Raw genomic sequence first — 16,614 nt, forward strand, 5'->3', positions numbered from 1 at the left:
AAAACATTCTCTATCATGTCACAAAACTTTGTTAAGAAAACTTCAAAGTTTCCATCTGGCAGTCTATATAAATATATAACATAAATTTTATCACTTGGTATCTTTATATGTGCTGCATATAATTCAATAGCCCCATCTAATGAATATTTACTTACATTTACAGAATTGAAATCAAATCTGCTTTTTACATACATTGACACACACACCCTCTGATGGAAGATCTGCAAAACTTATTAGCTAGTACCACGTTTAGAGGTTTAAAAAGTTCTAATTTGGCATCAGGTAACCAATGTTCACTAATAGAATGCACATCAGGCATAGTTTCATTTACAAACACGTCTTATTGTACATATTTATTGCTCAGGCCTTGTACATTCTGGTGGATTATTTTAATTTTGTAGATTTCTCTGCTTTCCCATCTTAAATAAGGTTATATCTCTGTTTCTCTTGTAAGCTTCCTCCTCTTCCTGGTTTTCACTAAAAATCATTTACATCAGATTGAAATTTTGTGATAATACTTGACAATAGAGTACCAGCTATGAAACTGTTACATTGCAGCTACTGTTACAGTTGTAGCCTCACTATATAGTCTGAAAAATAGAAAGAATTTGCTATTTTAACCATGCACATTTGTGCTTACTGATGACCAACCTAACATGGATTAAACATTCAGTCTTCAGGCATTGCTTGAAAATGACTCACATTTGCATCCTCAAAAACGTAATGAAATACGGGAATGTTTCTACCTAGCTTTTAGAGCTATCTCTGCAATGAAAGTATTGAAAAATTCAATTAAACAATGGAAACTCCAGGTTGGAATATCAACAATGTAAGAAATATATAGACTGATACTTACCATAAAGATGACACATGAAGTTGCAGAAAGGCACAATTAAAAGACACTTATGCATTAGTTTCTGGCCACAGACAGCCTTTGCCAGAAACACATACCACTCATTCACACAAGCAAGCAACACATCAGCACACATGACCACCAACTCCAACATCTCAGACCATATTCTGCCTGCAACTTGATGTTTCATCTTTACAATAAGTAGCAATCTATATTTTCCTTACACTATTAAAATTCAATTATGCATTCTTTGTAGAAGGGAGTCTTATTTGTGGAATTTAACATTGCACTTCTTCTTAGCTCTTTTCACATATTGTTTCACAAATTCCATTACAGCACTGTAACAGCAACAATTAAAATTTTCGTAAACCTTTTTATATTAGCACAGTCAAAACCAAGAAAGTGTGGCAAGTGTGTCCACACTACAGGTTATGATGAATATTTTCATTTTGTTTCATATTTAAATGAGTATTAAACAAAATCTGTAGGAATCAGTGTGCCATTTTATATAAGATTGCATTTTAATTGTTTACTGAGTTATAACTTTATCTCAGAATTACGTTTTGCATTTTGATTATGAACCTTAGATCCATCGTAGACTGCTCTATGATGATGGAATGGGAGTTGCAGAACCATTACGAGAACAAGCATTTGGCAAGGGTTTAGTTGTCAGAGGTAAGCACTGGCTGTTAATGGGCAACATAACAGGAGGTGATGGATGGAGTCTTGCAAGTCAAGAACGTTTTCTGGCACAGAAGAAACTCCTGTCCCCTTGGGTTCTGCTCAGTAATGCTGACAATGTTGCTTTCACAGAATGGACAAATTCACATGAAACTCAGGTTTGTATGCAAAAAAATATGTTATGGATATGCTTCTCACATATCAGATTTTAAAATAAATAGAAAAGTACTTATTTCTCAGGGACACATTAATACAAACTAATCTTTCATGTAGTCACTTGTTTCCCTTGGATTAATGGGACCATTTAATGGGATAACTTTATATGGCTCGGCTGCATACTTCTCTTAAAAATGCACTCAACAATCACTATGTATTTTTGGAACATTTGAGGTGACAATAACTACCTACTTTTTGAACACCTACTTTTAATGTGTTTTTTATTAACTTGATAAATGATTCCTGTGTAATTCTTAACTGTGTATTATCATCTAGTTTTCAGGTCTGAGACAAGAACTTCCACAAAATATAAAGATATTAACATTGGAACCATGGAAAGATAACTCATTGCTACTACGCTTGGAGCACATACTGGAAAATGAAGAAGACACAAATTTATCTCAGCCTGCTACAGTAAATTTAGAGGTTAGAAACTACAGTTGACAATCCAGCAAGGATTAAAATATTTGCTGCCTGGGGAAAAATTATCAATGGAGTCTCAAATGGTTTAACTTTAGGCATACATCTGTGAAAATATTTTATTTTAATGGTCCTCCATTTAACATATGTCAAGCAGAGTAACTACAATAACACAAGATTCGTAATTACTGATATTAGGGAGACAATAAAAGAAGAAATCAGTAACTCTTCATATAAAGTCTTTGTTGTTGCAGCCAGAGGAAAGGGATTCCTATCAATCTGGTAACAGGATCATTAAGGCCACTGCCGTACTTAAGTTGTGGAAGTCCGGGGGAGGGGGGGGGGGGGGGATGCTACAGGGCACTTACAGTATCAGTAGGCCTTGTATACTTAAGTTGAGACTGGTTGCATCCAATCAGGTAATATTATATATATCCAACTGGATTTGCTGAATCTGATGATTTCTTTCAGCAGAAAATATCAATTGATAGCTTTTCTTTTTGGTGTGGAGAATGCCAGAATAATTTTTATTCATCTAGTTACCATGAATTTTTTATTTTATATTTATTTGGTGAATGGAAAAAAATATATGTGCTGACAGATTGACCTGCAGCCAAATCAAAGGCCTAGATTAAGTAGGAATGTAGTACTTTGGTTGTGAATTGGCAAACCCAATAAAAGCAAATGGAAGACAACTAGGTATCCTGACAGAATGACCTGTAGTGTAGGCTGTGGCCACATAATATTGGAATGTGGCAACTAGCTTGTGGCATGATGAAGCCAATGAAACTCAACACGACAATACAATTGCCATAATTGACGTGTAGCATAGCCTGAGATATCCGTTCATTATGAAAATAACCTACTTTTATGTCTCATTTACAATTTTGCCAAAAATATGACAATGTGATTACATTCTAAGCCAATAATACAAAATAGGAGCTAACTTTATTAACAAACAATAGAAAATTATTTTATTTATGAATGACAGAAAATTATTTTACTTAAGAATAGTAAGAATTAAGAATGAGCATTCTGATTCTCTATCAACAACAGAAGCATGATTCATTGTATCCAGTGTCCACCATTCATCATGCAAATTGTTATCAGCATTGTCACGCAACACAACTGCTCCTGACACCATAAATGCACTTTTGCTTGGTGAAGGAGAGGATCACTTTAGAATCACAAGGTCATGAAGTAACTGAGTGTAAAATGTGTCCAACTGAACAACAACTTAAAATGGGTCAAATAAATAGACAAACTAATAATGACACTCAGATTGCCATATTTTGCTCTTAGAAGTACCTTTCATTGTGTGGATCTAAAGACAAGACTGTTGCCTTATTTTGCATATGTTCAATACGGCCATTTGCTGTTGTTTTATGGAATTATTTCTTGAGGCAGTGCACCTAAAGACGTTAATAAAGTAGTTAAAATGTTTATTGAAGACAAGTGAGCAGTAAGAATATTGCAGAGATCTCGTTCTCAGTGATTTTGTTTCTCATAGTAAAAATCAGTTTCAATTCAACCACGATTTGTGCAGTCGCAATTTAAAACAAAAATAACTTTCATATTTTGAGAGGGTAAAAGAGTTCAAATATTTTGAAATAGTACTCAGTGAAAGGAATGAGACAGACAAGGAAGTAATGGCAAGAATTCAAGCAAGAAACAGGTAAAGGTTTGCACTCAGAAAACTGCTCAAGTCCCAGTTCCTGTTGAGATCCATGAAGATTAGGATCTACAGGACAGGAATACAACCTGTCATCCTTTACAAAGCATAGGCCTGGGTTCTTAACACAAAAGGTAGAGAGAAAACTTCTGGCATTTGAGAATACTGTTCTGAGACAGATTTCTGGAGCAATGAACGATGGACACAACTGGAGGGAGGGGAAAGAACACAAATTGCATGAGTTGTACAAATTGTGGGGCATTGTGACTGTGAATACAGAGAGAAGACTGAAGTGATATGAGCATGTAATGCATAGAGAAGGCCAGATCACCAGTCCGGTCATGGAAGAAGACATCAGAGGCAGCAGACAGGTGAAAACCATGGCAGAGAGGATATGAGTACAATAGGACTAGCTGGAAAAGAATACATGGGCTGAAGGAATGGAGGAGGGTTACGGGTGAGGTCAAAGACTGACTGCAGTTTGTGTGGCCAGCCCAGTAGTAGTAGTAGCAGTAGTAGTAGTAGTAGGAGTAGTAGGCTTCAGTGTGGAGTTGTGTACTCTGGTACAAATCCACTCAACAGGCTTCCATCTAAAGCAAGAAGTTGAGAAGTCCAATCAATTTAATAGAAAATTAAAAACATATATCATTAGCCACTTCTTCCAGAAATTATCTTATTTCATAGAATCAAGGATTGCACATTTGTGTCAGCAACATGGTAGCTAACATAGTTCACTGTAAAGCTGCATTACAAGTAGTAATGCACTGTAAACATCCTCGACTTGTTCCATATTACAGAAACTTAATCTGTACATTGCATTAACATATTAGCAACAGCCTATCATTCCTTAAGATTATTTTTCTGTTTTTGTTGTTGTTGTTGTCATCTCTAATCCAAAGACTGATTCGATGCACCTCTCTGTACTAATCTGTCCTGTGCAACTTTCTTTACCTCAGAAACAGTAACTTACATCCACTTGAACTTTCTTATTGTAGTCAGACCACAGTATTTCGTCTGTAACCCCCCCCCCCCCCCCCTTTCACCACCTCCTGCCTCCCCTCAGCTTCCAATCACCACCAAATTAAGTATTCCTTGATGCTTCAAGTTTCACCTATCAAATTATCTTTCCTGTTAGTCAAAATGTACTACCAGTCTACCCTACATTTTTCTTCTGAAGCACCATATATCAACAGATTCTATTCTCTTATTGCCTGAATTTATTTATTGTCCATATTTCACTTCCATACATGGCTATGCTCCAAATACTTTCAGAAAACACTTCCTACCTTGAACTTCATATTTAATGGTAGCATGTTTCTCTTACTCAGAAAAGTTTTCTTGTTATTGCCAGTCTGCAGTTTAAATCCTCTTTACTTCTGAAATGGTTAATTATTTTGCTGCTCAAATAGCAAAACTCCTATATTACCATCAGAGTCTCATTTCTTAATCTAATATACAGCATCACCTGGTTTAACTGGCTACTCTCTGTTATCTTCGTTTTAATAGTGTTGAAGTTTGTTGTATAATCTCTTTCCAAGACATCCACTTCATTCACCTGATCTTCTCAGTCCTTTGTCATCTCTAATAGAATTACAATGTTATTAGCAAACTGTAACATTTTTATTTCTTCACCTGAACTTTAATTTCTTTTTTAAAGTTCTTCTTGGTTTCCTTTACAACTTTCCCCATCAACATATTGAAAAACATGGGGGATAGGCTACAATCAATACAATCCTGTCACACTTCTTTTCAACTACTGACTCCTTTCATACACTTTGACTCTTATAGCTACTGTCTGATTTCTGTGTACACTGATAACATCCCACTTCTCAAATTGTATCCCTGATAACTACAGAATTTCTAAGAGTGTTTTCCTGTCAATATTGTCAAATGATTTTTCTGAATCAATACATGTAGGTTTGGCATTCTTCAGTCTACACTCTAAAGTAAGTCATAGGGGAAATAGTTCCCCCTATCTTTTCTTACATTTCTATAGAAATGAAATTGATTTTTTCCCACATCAGCTTTGAGTAGTTGTTTAATTCTTCTGTAGATAATTTGTTAGTATTTTACACGCTTGGCTTATTAAACTAATGGTTTGCTAATACTGACACAAGTCAACAACTCACTTTCTTGTCTTTGCAATTATTACATTTCTCTTGAAGGCTGAAGACATTTGGCCTGTCACATACATCCTACATACCAAGGAGAACATTTTTATTTTGGTTAATTCTCTCAAATGTTTTAATAATTCTAAGGTGATGTTGTCTACTCAAGATGTCTTGTTTTGACTTATATTAGACCTTTCAGTGCTCTGTCAAATTCATCTTGCAGTATGGCTTCCCCCATCTCACCATTATCCCATTTCCTCTTCCCTTTCCGTAATATTGTCTCCAAGTTTCATTCCTTTATAAATGGCAATTAAATGTAACTTAAAATTTAGAATAATAGCCGTTATTTTTAAATAAGATTAGAATAGATTAATACTTGTTCCATAGATCATGAATACGACAATTCGTAATGATGTGGAACGTGTCAGGTTAATAAAAGATGTCTGTACAAGATATTACATTACACAAAATATTGCATGACACTAATGTTTAAGTTTTTTTCCCTTAATTTATATCTAAAAATTCAGCCAATGAGTAGAAGGAGTTGTCATCTAGAAATTCTTTCAATTTATTTTTAATTTAAATGTTAGTTGGCTATCTGTCAGGCTTTTGGTGCTATTTGGTAGGTGACCAAAGACTTTTGTGGCAGCATAATTTACCCCTTTCTGTGCCAAAGTCAGATTTAACCCTGCATAGTGGAGATCATCCTTTCTCCTGCTGTTATAGCTATGCACACTGCTATTACTTTTGAACTGGGTTGGATTATTAACAACAAATTTCATAAGTGAATATATATACTGTGAGGATCCCTAGATCCTTAAATAGATGTCTGCAGGATGACCATAGGTGGGCTCCAGCAATTATTCTGATTACACGTTTTTGAGCAATGAATACTTTTCTACTCGATGATGAATTACCCCAGAATATGATGCCATACGAAAGCAGTGAATGCAAGCAGGCATGATAAGCTAATTTACTGAGATTCTTATCACCAAAATTTGCAATAACCCTAATAGCATACGTAGCTGAACTCAGACGTTTCAGCAGTCCATCAATGTGTTGCTTCCAGTTTAACCTCTCTGGGTTGGATTATTAACAACAAATTTCATAAGCTTATGTTAACTCAGTTATATTGAACAGCTGCTGTTTATCTCCTAATTGGTAGCTTAATATTAATATTTTTCAAAAGAAGTAGTTACTTAGATCGGTAACATCAGAAGCTAGTTTACAATGCACTACTAATTGTCAAGCAAATTTATAATGAACGTTGTTATTTACTGTGTAAGTAACAGGAATTTTTAACCCTTGAATACAGGCATCCACATAATTTTTGGACTCTGTGGTTAGTAAGGTTTGCTTGCAATTTTCTATTTAATTGGTGAGAATTCTCAGGTTCTTGCTTTATGTCAGATGGGAGTTTGTTGAGTACCTTTGGCCATAGCCTACATAACTCCACTCTGGACCATAGACAAGGACAAGATATCTACATGAAAATTATTTCTATGTCTTGTATTGTGACTGTCTTGGTGTAGTACTTTAAAGAACTCTTCCTCTCTTCTGCTGCAATTAATAATTCTTACTTCATATTATTTTACTGACAGAATGAAATCATATGATATGTAATTATGGTAAAACCAGGTGTTTCAACTCAAACACAGAGAAAAATTCATATGTTTCATAAAGCAAAGAAACTAGCACAATGGTAATATAAGTTTTAAAGCAATATGAAAATGATAGATGGCTATGTACCATGTAGAGAAGACACTGAGTGGCACAAAGAAAACACTGCTATATATCTGTGCATACATACAGCAGTCTTTTTATTATGCTTGTCTGTGACTCAATGTCTCCTCTATTTGGCGAGTAACAATTTATCCTTTTCATATTATTGTTGTTCCATCCTGGACTTCCCATTGTTTGTATTACAATTTTTGTCAGATGCATCATTCTGCAACTTCCATTTCTTCAACATCTTGCATCAAATTTGAGACTCATACTGTCATCTCTTTCAGGCTTTATTCACACCATTCAGTATCTCATCTATTAGAGAGACAACACTGGGTGGAAACCAGTGGCTGGAGGACAACACACGGCTGATATGGGTTGATGAGGAGGGTACTCCATCAACCACCAGGCAGTCCAAGGAAGACATACCTAATGTGACACTGGAGCCCATGGAAATATGCACATTTGTAATAGAAATTGATTATCAGAAAGTGCACCATAATAAACACTGAGTAAATTTCTTTGGGGAGACTAAAATAAAGTTCGTTCTTAATTAAACTGATTAATACTGAAATCAATCTCAATTAATCTGTGCCCAGCAGTACCACTCAGTCTGAATATACACATCAAGTATCACCTGACTGTAGAACTATAAACACAAATAAGAATGTTATATATTGAGTGTAACAATATTTCACAAACATTCCATACAGAAAGAAATGACAGAAGCCAATAATACAAATTTCAAGCAAAGCAGTTAACAACAGGAGTATTTTATGAGGTGTGTAAGTATCATTTTTAAATATGCCCACTATAGCATTCCAGTTAAAGACGTACATGTACAAGCTGAGTACCTGCATCATTTGAGTCTGACATACACCATAAGTGAAACATTCATCAAAATTTACCTTCATTTGTGCCCATTTAATGTGCCCTACATATCTGATTATTTTAGAGAACTCAAATTTATTTATTTAGCTCATGGCACGAATCACAGTTTATAACGGACACCAGTAAGGTACATAAATTTGTAAATGTGGAAGAAGAATACAAACAAAAGTTACAGACAGATCACAAATATGCAAAGAAAAATATATCTATAAATATGAATTTAGATATAAATATACATACAAAGACACAAAAGTCTTAATTTCTGTATAAGAAAACAAGATACCCATCACAAATGTATGTTCAAATTGCTACTATAATCAGTGGCCTTTCAGGAAATCCAAACTCTCACTGTGGTACTTTCTAATACAGTATACCTCAATGATGTGTTGAATTTTTTGTCTTTCAGCGCTGCAATCACTTTCAGTAAAAGTAACCATCTGCCATTTATACATGGAGCCCTCACAATGTCTGTGGTTTACTCTTATTGTATTTAGCCCAGTCCACACTCTCCTGGGAAATTCAAATAGACTAACTGGTGTGACGTATACAGTGCTCATAAAATGAATGCTCATAAAATGAATAAATATGCAGTACATTTATTAATGAAGTCCTTACCTTATCTGAAAACTGTTTCCCCCCAAAACTAAACTGATTAGACCAAAGTCCACAAAAAAGTCATGGAATACTTGAAGCATAAAAGTATCTTGGAGGACAACAAGGAAACTGTACTTGTCAGTCTGAAACATCTCTAATGGTAATGATGTCACTCACTAGAAGGTATACTGCAAAATACACTGAAGAGTCAAAGGGTAGGGCCCCTGCAAGCAAGCAGAAGTGACACAACATGACATGGCTTAGACTCAGCTAACATTTGAAGTAGTGTTGGAGGGAACTGACACAATGATCCTGCAGGGTTGTCCATAAATCTAAAAGAGCATGACGGGGTGGATGTCTCTTCTGAACAGCATGTTGCAAGGCATTCCAGATATGCTCAATAATGTACATGTCTGGGGACTTTGGCGGCCACCCGAAGTGTTTAAACTCAGAAGAGTGTTCCTGGAGCCACTCTCTAGAAATTCTGGGCATATGGAGTGTTGTATTGTCCTGCTGAAATTGCCCAAGTCTGTTGGAATACACAATGGTCATGAATGGATGTAAGTGATCACACAGGATGCTTATGTGTGTGTCACCTGTCAGAGTCATATCTAGACTTATCAGGGGTCCCATAGCACTCCAACTGCACTTGCACCACACCATTACAGAGCCTCCACCAGCTTGAACAGTCCCCTGCTGACATGCAGGTTCCATGTACTCATGAGGTTGTCTCCATACCTCTACACGTCCATCTGCTCGATAAAATTTGAAACGAGACTCGTCTGACCAGGAAACATGTTTCCAATGATCAATAGTCCAATGTTAGTGTTGATGGGCCCAGGTGAGGCATAAGACTTTGTGCCATGCAGTCAAGCGTACATGAGTGGGCCTTCAGCTCCGAAAGCCCATATCAATGATGTTTCATTGAATGGTTTGCATGCTGACACTTGTTGATGGCTCAGCACTGAAATCTGCATCAGTAGTAAAATCGCTCAAAAGAGGAAAGGCCTCTGGACCTGATGGGATACCAGTTCAATTTTACACAGAGTATGCGAAGGAACTTGCCCCCCTTCTTGCAGCGGTGTACCGTAGGTCTCTAGAAGAGCGTAGCATTCCAAAGGATTGGAAAAGGGCACAGGTCATCCCCGTTTTCAAGAAGGGACGTCGAACAGATGTGCAGAACTATAGACCTATATCTCTAACGTCGATCAGTTGTAGAATTTTGGAACACGTATTGTGTTCGAGTATAATGACTTTTCTGGAGACTAGAAATCTACTCTGTAGGAATCAGCATGGGTTTCGAAAAAGACGGTCATGTGAAACCCAGCTCGCGCTATTCGTCCACGAGACTCAGAGGGCCATAGACACGGGTTCACAGGTAGATGCCGTGTTTCTTGACTTCCGCAAGGCGTTCGATACAGTTCCCCACAGTCGTTTAATGAAGAAAGTAAGAGCATATGGACTATCAGACCAATTGTGTGATTGGATTGAGGAGTCCCTAGATAACAGGATGCAGCATGTCATTCTCAATGGAGAGAAGTCTTTCGAAGTAAGAGTGATTTCAGGGGAGTGTCATAGGACCGTTGCTATTCACAATATACATAAATGACCTGGTGGATGACATCGGAAGTTCACTGAGGCTTTTTGCAGATGATGCTGGGGTGTATCGAGAGGTTGTAACAATGGAAAATTGTACTGAAATGCAGGAGGATCTGCAGCGAATTGACGCATGGTGCAGGGAATGGCAATTGAATCTCAATGTAGACAAGTGTAATGTGCTGCGAATACACAGAAAGATAGATCCTTTATCATTTAGCTACAAAATAGCAGGTCAGCAACTGGAAGCAGTTAATACCATAAATTATCTGGGAGTACGCATTAGGAGTGATTTAAAATGGAATGATCATATAATGTTGATCGTCGGTAAAGCAGATGCCAGACTGAGATTCATTGGAAGAATCCTAAGGAAATGCAATCCGAAAACAAAGGAAGTAGGTTACAGTACGCTTGTTCGCCCACTGCTTGAATACTGCTCAGCAGTGTGGGATCCGTACCAGATAGGGTTGATACAAGACAGAGAGAAGATCCAACGGAGAGCAGCGCGCTTCGTTACAGGATCATTTAGTAACCGCGAAAGCGTTACGAAGATGATAGATAAACTCCAGTGGAAGACTCTGCAGGAGAGACGCTCAGTAGCTCGGTACGGGCTTTTGTCAAAGTTTCAAGAACATACCTTCACCGAAGAGTCAAGCAGTATATTGCTCCCTCCTACGTATATCTCGCGAAGAGACCATGAGGATAAAATCAGAGAGATTAGAGCCCACACAGAGGCATACCGACAATCCTTCTTTCCACGAACAATACGAGACTGGAATAGAAGGGAGAACCGATAGAGGTACTGAAGGTATCCTCCGCCACACACCGTCAGGTGGCTTGCGGAGTATGGATGTAGATGTAGATGTAGATGTAGATGTAGAACCGCTCGCTCACCGATAGATCTGTACCTACAGATTGGAAAATTGCGCAGGTCGCACCAGTGTTTAAGAAGGGTAGTAGCAGTAATCCATCGAACTACAGACCTATATCATTGACGTCGGTTTGTAGTAGGGTTTTGGAGCATATACTGTATTCAAACATTATGAATCACCTCATAGGGAACGATCTATTGATACATAATCAGCATGGTTTCAGAAAACATCGTTCTTGTGCAACGCAGCTAGCTCTTTATTTGCACGAAGTAATGGCCACTATCGACAGGGGATCTCAAGTTGGTTCCATATTTCTAGATTTCTGGAAAGCTTTTGACACCATTCCTCACAAGCGACTTCTGATCAAGCTGCACGCCTATGGGGTATCGTCTTAGTTGTGCGACTGGATTCGTGATTTCCTGTCAGGAAGGTCGCAGTTCATAGTAATAGATGGCAAATCGTCGAGTAAAACTGAAGTGATATCAGGCGTTCCCCAGGGAAGCGTCCTGGAACCTCTGCTGTTCCTGATCTATATAAATGACCTGGGTGACAATCTGAGCAGTTCTCTTAGGTTGTTTGCAGATGATGCTGTAATTTACCGTCTAGTAACATCATCCGAAGACCAGTATCAGTTGCAAAGTGATTTAGAAAAGATTGCTGTATGGTGTGGCAGGTGGCAGTTGACGCTAAATAATGAAAAGTGTGAGGTGAGCCACATGAGTTCCAAAAGAAATCGTTGGAATTCCATTACTTGATAAATAGCACAATTCTCAAGGCTGTCAATTCAACTAAGTACCTGGGTGTTAAAATTACGAACAACTTCAGTTGGAAAGACCACATAGATAATATTGTGAGGAAGGTGAGCCAAAGGTTGTGTTTCATTGGCAGGACACTAGAAGATGCAACAAGTCCACTAAAGAGACAGCTTACACTACACTCCTTACCAGGTGGGATTGACGGAGGACATCGAAAGGGTGCAAAAAAGGGCAGCTCATTTTGTATTATCACGTAATAGGGGAGAGAGTGTGGCAGATATGATACGCGAGCTGGCATGGAAGTCACTAAAGCAATGACGTTTTTCGTCGCGGCGAGATCTATTTACAAAATTTCAGTCACCAACTTTCTCTTCCGAATGCGAAAATATTTTGTTGATCCAACCTACATAGGTAGGAATGATCATCAAAATGAAATATGAGAAATCAGAGCTCGAACAGAAAGGTTTAGGTGTTCGTCTTTCCCGCGCGCTGTTCGGGAGTGGAATGGTAGAGAGATAGTATGAATGTGGTTCGATGAACCCTCTACCAAGCACTTAAATGTGAATTGCAGAGTAATCATGTAGATGTAGATGTAAATGAGGAGTCAAGCAGCATATTGCTCCCTCCTACGTATATCTCGTGAAGAGACCATGAGGATAAAATCAGAGAGATTAGAGCCCACACAGAGGCATACTGACAATCTTTCTTTCCACGAACGATACGAGACTGAAAAAGAAGGGAGAACCGATAGAGGTACTCAAAGTACCCTTCACCACACACCGTCAGTTGGCTTGCGGAGTATGGATGTAGATGTAGATGTAGAATTTGCGGAAGGTTGCACTTTTGTCACAGTGAACAATTCTCTTCAATCAAAGTTGGTCCCATTCTTGTAGGATCTTTTTCCCGCTGCAGCGATGTCAGAGATTTGGTGTTTTACCAGATTCCTGATATTCATGGTACACTCATGAAATGGTCGTAAAGTCCCCACTTCATTGCTTCCTCGGAGATGCTGTGTCCCATCACTCATGCACTGACTAACACCACATTCAAACTCACTTAAATCTTGCTAACCTGCAATTGTAGCAGCAGTAAACATTCTAACAACTGTGCCAGAATCTTGTCATCTTGCATAGGCATTGCTGCCTGTTTGCATATCTCTGTATTCGAATACGCAATGCCTATATCAGTTTCTTTGGCACTTCAATGTATTTAAGTAAGTACTATGGTGTGCTGAAAAGTAATGCTTTTGAATTTTTTGTGTGAAAATTATTAAAGTTTTTTAAATAAAAAAAGCCTTACTAACACCCATTATACATCTTTATTCTTCATGTCTACATATTTATTTCTCAACATAATCATTCTGGTGATGAAACATGTTTCTCCCAACAAGAGAACAGTTTATTCATACCATCACTGTACAATGTTTGTCTTTGTTGACAGAGCCACAACCTCATCTCTGCTTGCACCATTTCATCACTATTTGAGGTATTCTTTCAGTTTTGGAAACAGATGAAAAACAGATGGGGACAAATTGGGACTGTATGGAGGATGACTGATGCCAGTGCTCTGAGGCATGGAATTGCTGTTGATGTCCCTGCACTCATGTGTAGTATGGGACTGTCATGCTGAAGCAGAGGGTGTTCCATGTGTGGATGTACTCTTTGAATTCATACCTTTGGTTTTTTGAGGATTTGTTTTTCATGCACTGACAAGTTACATTACACATACTGCCATGTTACATGCTACAGTTCAGAGCCTTCTAGCAGCATATGGTTGTAACTTGCTTCAGCAAAGTGGGAAAGTCTCCCAAGAAATTTGTATGACATGTAAAACCTCCACTGATATTGAGAAAAGAATAAAAAATTCAAAGGCACAGCCTGGTAATACAGACATCAAACTATACATATTACTAGAGACAGATAATTACATCAAGTAGTTATATGCAATATAGTGAAGGAGGAGACAGGCAGAACTGGAGCTGAAGAGTGGCAGATAGTTTAAGAGTAAATGAAACATTGGTAACATGTGTGCAGTGTTACAGAACTTTTTGACAATCTTTCATAATTCTTACTGAAATGACGGGCTTGTCAAGTTCAGTAGATTTTGCCATGGAATGTCTAAGATTACCATTCTGAGTAACTTCACCTGTATGAAAATGGCACTAACTACACCAGAAGTCACTTAGGCTACTTCAGTCTGGAAAAGCTTTCATTGTTCAGGAATACATATTTTCAATAAGTCATCAACAGCCATAAAAAGTGTAAGTATTAATAAAATTTGGTTCAAAAGGAGCAGTTCATTTTCCAACAGCCATTGAGCTGTGACATTTGCAGATATGTATGCTCTTCTCTCAAGCTGTTCCATATTTTGGTCACTATTTAGTATTGTCATGTCATCAGCATACAATATTTTCTTTTCTTCCTCCTCAACATCTATATCATTAACAAACACATTAAATAACAATAGCCCCTGCAGTTCACATTCATCAATTTTCAGCCTCTTATTCAATTTTTCTTCATCAACATATTCAAAACCATTGTAACTTGTTGCCCGATTCATAATTTGTACAGTTGTTATTTCTTTATTACTGAAAACTTGAATATCACTTTCTTCAATATCTGGAAGAATTTTTCTCCATGATCAAACTAGTGTAACTGGATGGACTTCCTGCTAGGCACCAGAAATCCCATGAATGGCATCCAAAATTATCAGCTTATTCCAGAATGCCACCAAATTATCCTAATCAACTAACATTCTCAGTAGATCAACCTAGTAGCACCATTTTACCAATGCAATTCTGCCTTGATCAACTGGATTTATAATGACAATCATGTTATGAGGTAAAAACTTAGTTATTATGGGACCATCACCTCTAATCAGGATGTGAAGGGGCAGTATCGAACAATAGATTAGTCTTCTGTGGCAATCCTTTCGCTTCCAGAAATCGCTGGACTTGTGGTACAAAATATGTGTGGAACCAGATTTTGAAAGTTTCACTACCTGTCCACGCTTCTTAACGTTGCTCTTAAAAGCAAGGGTTCTGGTTGGCAGACATTTCCATTGCAGACCACTTTTGTCTGCATTATATATAAATTTGGCCTGGTATGATATTCTCTTCTTTCACAAAGTTTTGGAACTCTTCTCAGAAGGAATCAGCTGCTGCAACATTTGAATTATGCCACTCTCCTTGCACAGTAAGTTTTCAAATCCCATTAGATTGTTTGAATCTGGTTATCGATCCAGGTGTAGCATTAAATTCTCCTTCCAACCTTAGAGCTTAAATTCTCCTCCAACCTTAGAGCTTAAATTCTCCTCCAACCTTAGAGCTTAAATTCTCCCTCCAACCGAAGAGCTTCATGAAAAAAATTAGTCTTCTTGGCACACATTGTGCCTGAAAATAATGAAACCTTCTGCTCATTTTTGGATAAAACATTGCAAAATACCAGCATGTAATCCATTGAATGTAGAGCTCTTTGCACTTTTTCAAGAAGATGGTCCAGAACTGGAATTACATTTTCTGACAAAATCCTATATTTTCTGTTTTTTTTTTTCTTTTTAATGTCCCAAACAGTCTGAATTCCAGTACCATAATGAGCACTTCATTCTGCAGCAGTTTCCCCCGTCTCAAATCTTTCAGTTAATTCTAATTTTTGTTTTAATGCCAACATTTGTTTCTTTCATTTCTCATCATCTCTTTTACAAATTTCTTTTAACTTTCTACATTGACACTCTTATATGTAGATTAACATCAGAAAACTGAGTTTGTATTTACCATTTTTATTTTTCATTTTTTATTTCATGAATAATCTGCAAACCAGATATTTCATACACAAGTTATTGGGAGAGCACTGCCTATTTCTTACTGTAAATATAGTTTTTATTCTTGTTTTATGACATTTTCTACACTCTTGAGGGTTTCTCCACCATGGATCTACCGAACAAAATTTGCATCTAATTTAATCTAATCTGAAATCCCCATAAAGGTTAAAAACATGCACACTAACTTGTTTTCACTGTATAAAAGATGAAATTCAACAGTGAAGTTTATGTGACAAAATAATGAGAATGTCTTTCTTCTAACATAAGTTGTAGGGTCATTAGTTTGAAAGTTTTTTTTTTTTTTACAACTTTTCCTCCGGCTTGAATCATTTCTATTGAAACACCATCATACAGCTTTCACACACTTTAACACTAACTTTTGTACACAGTTACGAAGTGATAAATAAAG

The 16,614-nt window shown here is 37.3% G+C and overlaps 1 protein-coding gene across 1 annotated transcript in view; it reads left to right on the forward strand.

Annotated features, from left to right (window-relative positions):
- The window catches only part of LOC126167300 (lysosomal alpha-mannosidase-like), a 105,862-nt gene extending 97,601 nt beyond the window's left edge, over positions 1-8,261 (forward strand). Inside the window, exons 15-17 of the mRNA XM_049920466.1 lie at positions 1,441-1,692; positions 2,027-2,176; positions 7,966-8,261. Of these exons, the coding sequence (XP_049776423.1) occupies positions 1,441-1,692; positions 2,027-2,176; positions 7,966-8,190 (627 nt within the window). The 3' untranslated portion in view covers positions 8,191-8,261. The remainder of the gene's footprint in view (positions 1-1,440; positions 1,693-2,026; positions 2,177-7,965) is intronic.
- Positions 8,262-16,614: the final 8,353 nt, after the last annotated feature.

The sequence above is a fragment of the Schistocerca cancellata genome, chromosome 1 (genome assembly GCF_023864275.1).
Source record: "Schistocerca cancellata isolate TAMUIC-IGC-003103 chromosome 1, iqSchCanc2.1, whole genome shotgun sequence".
Classification (NCBI taxonomy): Eukaryota; Metazoa; Arthropoda; class Insecta; order Orthoptera; family Acrididae; genus Schistocerca; species Schistocerca cancellata.